The following is a 7,024-nucleotide window of genomic DNA, read 5'->3' as shown; positions in this document are numbered from 1 at the left end:
ATTTATCCCTGTTTTTTTATTTGTATTTAGTGATATAAGTAAAAGATCATTAATAATTTTTTTTTAACAATTTTTTGATAATAAATCATGTATTACTATGGTTTACTTATTTAAAATCAATCAATCACAAACTAACTCGTAAGCACTTATAAAAAAAATTTGTTAAAAATACTTTTTCCATATGTAAAACAGACAAAAAAACAAAACGGACAGTTATATAATTCTCCTCTGACAACTCAGCTTTCTTCGGGTTCATACTACTAAACTCACTATTTGTTTCTTCTTCGTGCTTTTTTAGTCAAGCACGTACTTAAAGTATCCAAAATACAAAATTAGAAAATTTTATTTTAATATAGATGGACATTCGATAATCATTACTAAAAGTATTGAATTTCATTCTTAAAGTATTATCTTGGATGCATTAAACATTAAATTAAACAATTTTTAAAGGATTACAAACCTTCTAAATTAGTTCTTAAATTTCATTTAACGATCAAAATGATAAATATTTGATACTTTAAAAATGACATGAAATAAAGAAAAACACTTTAACAGAAATTAGTAGTTTATTTATTCTTATTCTTACGGAGATTTCAGATATTATGCAATGTCAACTTTGGGAAAGATGCTCACAAGAAATGCGAGTAGGCGAAACTGCTAGAGAAATATAGTGCATAGAATGTGTATAGGCCCACTCTCAGAAGAAAATATTCGGGACATGTTTTATAGAAAACATTATGCAAATATGTGCTACTAATCTTACTTATTACAAATCTTAACCTGTCCTTTTTCGACAAAATTGTCGTGTTTAAGCTCACATAACATACAAGTGACAAGATGCTGGAACAGAAAAAAGAGCAACAAATGCCATAATGGGGGGAATCACCCCCTTTGGGCCCTTCACTGATTCTTCATGTTGTTTCTTCCCAACCGTTCCCACTTTTGGAGTTATTTTAACCCTTTCGCTCCAATTCAACCCTTTCCAAGCATTCCTACTAACTAGCCATGGCAGTTATCACTGTGAACACCAATGTCTCCACTTCCTTTTTCCTCTCAACCTCATGCAAACCAAAACCCTTCATCTTCCAACCCCTCAAACAACAACTTCCGTTACTTAAACCCTTCAAATGCCTCCGACGCCGTTCAAGTTCGGTCAAGCCAAACCCTGTGATTTCCTGCTCCGCGATCGCCACCTCGGAGCTCGTTGTTCCGTCCAAGCTCGAGCAGCTCGCGGCGGAGTTCCGGTTGCTGCAGGAGCCGAGGGAGCGGGTGAAGCGCCTGCTTGACTTCGCCGCGGCGATGGAGCCTATGGCGGAGTCGGGTCGGGTCGACTCGAACCGGGTGATGGGGTGCACCTCGCGCGTCTGGGTGGAGGTGGGGATCGACGAGGAGGGGAAAGTGAGGGTGGCGGCGGACAGTGATTCGGATATTACGAGGGGTTTCTGCGCGTGTCTGGTGTGGGTGCTGGATGGTTCAAAGCCGGAGGAAGTTATGAATGTGAGCACCGACGATTTGGCTGGTCTGAATGCGGGGTTGCCGGGAGGGAGTGGGCGTTCGAGGGTTAACACGTGGCACAACGTGCTGGTGAGCATGCAGAAGAGGACCAAGCAGTTGGTGGCTCAGAGGGAAGGGAAGTTTCCCTTTGAGCCTTTTCCTTCCTTGGTTATTACCTCTGATGGGGTTTTTCCCAAGGGTAGCTACGCTGAAGCCCAGGTTAGCACCGTTTGTCATATTTTATTCTGAATCTCTCGAGTTCATCCAATCACGAATGGTTTGTTTGTTTGCTTTTTTTCCTCTCTTTTCTTTTCGGCATAATTTGTTGTTTCTGGGGCTGGGAGTGGTTTCAGTCTAAAAGAATCTTACACCGTCAAAAAAGTGAAGAACTGTGAAGAGAACTAGTGACCGCAGGTTTCCTTTTGTTATCTTGAGGATCTGATCCTCCTCAAAAGGTGGATGACTATTTTTCTTTTTTTTGTCTTAATGTGTTTTGTCTTATTGATTGTTGAATGGTGGATACATGGTGGTGGTAGCCAAAGTGATTTTGATTTGGTAAAAAACTAACTACCGGACAATATCTGTTCGATAGTAAGTAATTGTCAAATAACAAAAAAGGAAAGATGATTGCAAGACACAAATTTTAATCATTCTTAATAAGTTAAATGAGGGACCACCTTTTCTTTTTCCTTTTCTTTCTTTCTTCTTTCACCCTCTTCCTTCGGCCCTTATCTACCCCAACCTTTCTTCTCCTTCTTTTCTTCCCTTTCTTTCGCTCAATTTCTTGTACTGTGCATCCAACACATCAATTAGACAATGGTGTATTGTGACCATATGTTTAACTAAGCTATGCCTTTCTACTTGTTACATCTTTACTATTGTTTAGTTGTATTGAGAAACACCATCGTCTTACGATCTTTGTAAGACACTTTTGTGCGTACAAATTTTGTATTTGATGAAAGTCCCACTGTACCGAAAACTTCCTGCTCATTTTTTTGGTGGTGCTTTGGTTGGATGATATATTTTTTCTCAAAGTTGAACAACTCAATATGCATGACATATCAACCAAGGACCAAGAGTTGTGAAGTAGGTTAAGCTGTACATACTAACTTGTTAATTTGGGCTTTTAGTAATTTTTGGGATTTTTCTTTTTCCTCTTTGTTTTGTTAATGAACTTCAATTAAAAACATTCTGTCACCATGCTTACTTTATCCGTTCAACTGGTTCTTCTCTGAAAGGACATGCTACTTCACATCATAATGGATGGTTATGCCCACCACAAATGCCATAATTTCTTGGATCATGACCTGACAGCATTGTTCTCCTAATTTGGTTCTAGCTCCACTGCAGGCAAAATATCTGTTCCCTAACGAGTTAAAAGTTGATGAATTAGTCAATTTGCTGAAGGAGAAGAACATTGGTGTTGTTGCACACTTTTACATGGATCCTGAGGTCCAAGGCATTTTAACTGCTGCTCAGAAGCAATGGCCACATATCCATATATCTGATTCACTGGTCATGGCAGATACTGCAGTTAAAATGGCAAAAGCTGGATGCCAGTTCATAACAGTGTTGGGTGTGGATTTTATGTCAGAAAATGTGCGTGCCATTCTTGATCAAGCGGGTTTTAGTGAGGTATGCAATTTTCTTGTTTTTTTTTTGTTCTCTGTTTTGAAGATAGCCATCAGCAGGCGAAATAAGTAATGATAAGTGAAGGCTGTCTAGAAGATGGACTCTATTTAATTTCCTATTTATAAACATTGGTGAATGGTTTTGTATGAAGCAGGTCATATGTGCTGCAGCTAACCATATTAGTAAAGTTCAGTATCTGGTCTGTGTTAATCCTTACTCCTTAATTTTTCTTTGGATAATTACTTGCAGGTTGGTGTGTATAGGATGTCAAATGAGCAAATTGGTTGCTCTCTGGCTGATGCTGCAGCTACTCCTACTTACATGGAATATCTTTCAGCTGCTTCCAGGTCTACGTCTTTGCACGTCATATACATTAACACTAAGTTAGAGACAAAGGCATTTGCTCATGAGCTTGTGCCTACAATAACCTGTACTTCATCAAATGTTGTCCAGACTATCCTACAGGTTGGTCAGATACAAACCTCTACTATTCCTCTTTGACATTGTAATGGTCATATGAAAGCATCATATGATGATCACCACCAAGCCCATTTAGTCGTTTCTTTAAATAATATGTTGGTCATATTTATGCAGGCATTTGCTCAAGTTCCAGATTTGAGCATATGGTATGGACCTGATTCTTACATGGGTGCAAACATTAAAGAACTGTTCCAACAAATGGCAAAGATGACCGATGAAGAGATTGCTGCAATACATCCCGAGCACAGTCAAGACTCTATTAGATCATTATTACCTCGACTTCACTATTTTGAGGTGAGATCTTTAGCACGTTTTTAAAAAAGCCAGGAAAGAATCTGATTCATTTGGATTTTGATGTGCTTCATTTACATGTTATGTCTATACATTTGGTTCAGATCTGCTGTTTTATCCTTTTGGGATGTACATTATTTTCCTCGTGGCAATTATATACACTGTAAGCTAGTATGATATCTCATTCTTATTGTACATTTTAGAAAAGTTTGATTGTATAATATGGCTTGTATTGTATTCGCTTATCATCTGCTGGTGTGTGTGTGTGTGTGTGTTTATTTTAGTAGGCTAATACTAGCAATCTATGGTTCCGTACTTCATTTCATGGTTGTATATGCTTTTGTGACTTGTTGCCAGGATGGAACATGCATTGTTCACCATCTATTTGGCCATGAAGTTGTGGAGAATATCAAAGAAATGTATTGTGACGCGTTTCTCACTGCTCATCTTGAGGTTCCTGGAGAGATGTTTTCATTGGCAATGGAAGCAAAGAGAAGGGGAATGGGCGTAGTAGGCTCCACTAAGAATATTTTAGATTTCATACAAGATCGGGTTCAGGAAGCTTTGGACAGAAATATAAATGATCATCTCCAATTTGTTTTAGGAACAGAATCTGGGATGGTGACTTCAATTGTGGCTAAAGTTCGTAGTTTGTTGGAGCCTGCGAAGTCCTCTTCTGAAAAAGCAAAAGTTACAGTTGAAATAATCTTTCCAGTTTCTTCTGACTCAATCTCAAAAACATCCTCAAGTTTATCCTCAGGTGTTCAATCTACCAAAGTGGGTGATATCATACTTCCCGTGGTACCAGGAATAGCCAGCGGGGAGGGCTGTTCCATTCATGGTGGCTGTGCATCTTGTCCATACATGAAGGTAGAGTTTGTCATTTGTTTTACAAATGCTTAGCTCAGTTTATAACCATTTTGAGATATGCTAGTAGATTGACAAGATCTTGAATAGCGGTTGAATAAACGACTATAATGGGAAGGTAATTAAGTACATTATAGGTTTACTGCTAAAATGTAATGAAAACACTTAAGTTCTATCATTTTTCACATCCAGGTGGGTTTTATCTGGATTGTAACCAGTTTTCTTCAGTTTTTTTTCTTGGAAGCTGTCATCTGATTACATCTTCAACCTTTCAGATGAATTCTCTGAGCTCACTCCTGAAAGTTTGCTGTAACCTGCCTGATGAAGAAAATATCCTTTCTGCATACCAGGCAGAGCGATTTAAGTTGCAAACACCAAATGGGAAATCAGTGGCAGATGTTGGGTGTGAGCCTATTTTGCACATGAGGAATTTCCAGGTTAGCATCTTTGTATATTTCCTATATTGTTGAGTTGCACATGTACCAATTGCTTTCAATTCACGTATTGATACTTGCACAGGCTACTAAAAAACTTCCAGAGATTCTTGTGAACCAGATTCTTCACCCTCGACAAAGTACATGCTGAATTTGATGAACTTTTGAAACAATAATGTGATGTGAAGACCGACAATTGTACTCCTATGTTGTGAGCTATTCCAAGTTGCAAAAGCCAGGTCCGTGCGTGGTCTTTGTCTTTCAATATAGCACGTTAATTACTAATACAACCACATTTTGTTGTTGTACGATATCTAATATCGATTATTTAGATAAAGATTACATAATATAGTTTCGTATTGGTATAGAGAAATGAGGAAAATTAGATCTGCTATTTTTTTCTTTTATTAATTAAAAAGATCATGTAGTTAAAATTGAAATTATGATTAAAATAGGAAAAGACTCATAAAACAATAAGATTTTCCTTTTTACCAAATATATATATATATATATATATATATATATATATATATATATATATATATATATATATAATAGCAACATTCGTAATATCCTTACATTTGTTCATTCTTATATATGATTATGATAATTGTAAATTTTAATTTCACGAAATTTATAGCATTAAATTAATTTAACTGATACTTATATTTTAACAAATGTGAAAATTAGGTATAGAATAAAAAATTAAGGACTTCTTTCATTTTAAAAATATGAACATGACAAAAATAATAGAAAATTAGAAACTAAAATAAAATAAAATAAATTGTACCGCACGTTTAAAAGTTGGAAGCACGTTGTAACGTAGGTTGTCTTTATTTTAACACGTGTCTGTATTTTGCGGCGATTACACCGTTATTAGTCGGTAGCCACAAACCAATGTCAAAGGAAGCTGCCACGTCTTGCTCTGTTAAGGCAACTATTTGGTGTTATGTTTCATGCTCTGCACCATAGTATTTACCATTGCTATTAATTAAATTTTCAAATGTATATATCCATTGATTTAGATAAAGTCATATATATTTAAATCCTAATCAAGTTCGAATTAAATCAGCTGTTATCCCACAATATTGGATAATGTTGTATTTGACAAATTTTCTTGTTTACTTAACATTTTTGCAAGAGTTGAAAGATAAATCAATCACATATTACGTTTCTTTTACCTGATGTTTATTGGGAGAGCCAAAAAAAATCTAAAGTTCAATATAAAAAAAAAATCAATATAAAAAAGTTAACTATGTATACAATATGGCTCATACTACTACATTCTACTTTTTATATCCAAAACAAATTTAAAACTAAAAACTTAAAAAGTTCGTTCAATGTGCCTTTTGATTGTAAGTATAAATTTAAAAACACATTTTTTTGGGTAACTTTTGATTTTGAAAACTACATTATTCTAATTTTTTTTTTAAATAAACTAATTTAAAATATTTATATCTTGTTAAAATTAGTTTTATGTTACGTGCTAACAATAATAATAGTAATAATATATGATTGACAATAATAAAAGTGAAAAGAAGTAATAGTGCAACAGTGAGGAAAGAGAAAATATCACTGCTAATAGTGACAGTTATACTAATAATAATTCTGATAATAAGAATTAAGTATTAAGAATAACTATACAAATAATAGTGTTATTATTGTGATAATGTTTGTACAAATTGGAATGATTATAGTAAGAGGAATAATATCAAGCATGGTAGTGCTGATAATGTGGATAAATAATTTAAGTATAATGATAGAAAAATCATTATCAAAGATAATGAAATTATTACTTTTAATTAAAAATGAAATAAAATATTTTC

The 7,024-nt window shown here is 35.0% G+C and overlaps 1 protein-coding gene across 1 annotated transcript; it reads left to right on the top strand.

Annotated features, from left to right (window-relative positions):
- The first annotated feature begins 700 nt into the window (after positions 1-700).
- Positions 701-5,563, top strand: LOC108320170 (quinolinate synthase, chloroplastic). The gene is made up of 7 exons (XM_017551521.2): positions 701-1,713; positions 2,845-3,129; positions 3,376-3,591; positions 3,721-3,900; positions 4,255-4,767; positions 5,040-5,201; positions 5,284-5,563. Exons 1-7 carry the CDS (start codon positions 1,006-1,008, stop codon positions 5,347-5,349), a joined length of 2,130 nt encoding a protein of 709 aa, XP_017407010.1. The 5' UTR covers positions 701-1,005; the 3' UTR covers positions 5,350-5,563.
- Positions 5,564-7,024: the final 1,461 nt, after the last annotated feature.

Source organism: Vigna angularis, chromosome 1 (assembly GCF_016808095.1).
Source record: "Vigna angularis cultivar LongXiaoDou No.4 chromosome 1, ASM1680809v1, whole genome shotgun sequence".
Classification (NCBI taxonomy): Eukaryota; Viridiplantae; Streptophyta; class Magnoliopsida; order Fabales; family Fabaceae; genus Vigna; species Vigna angularis.
This window is presented reverse-complemented; position numbering and strand designations above follow the sequence as displayed.

What these genes read in the sequence shown, in the direction of transcription:
- LOC108320170 (XM_017551521.2), top strand. Translation starts at nt 1,006, where the DNA reads ATGGCAGTTATCACTGTGAACACCAATGTCTCCACTTCCTTTTTCCTC. An exon ending in ATCAAGCGGGTTTTAGTGAG is followed by an intron (nt 3,130 to 3,375) that starts GTATGCAATTTT and finishes AATTACTTGCAG; the next exon opens with GTTGGTGTGTATAGGATGTC. An exon ending in TGCACATGAGGAATTTCCAG is followed by an intron (nt 5,202 to 5,283) that starts GTTAGCATCTTT and finishes ATACTTGCACAG; the next exon opens with GCTACTAAAAAACTTCCAGA.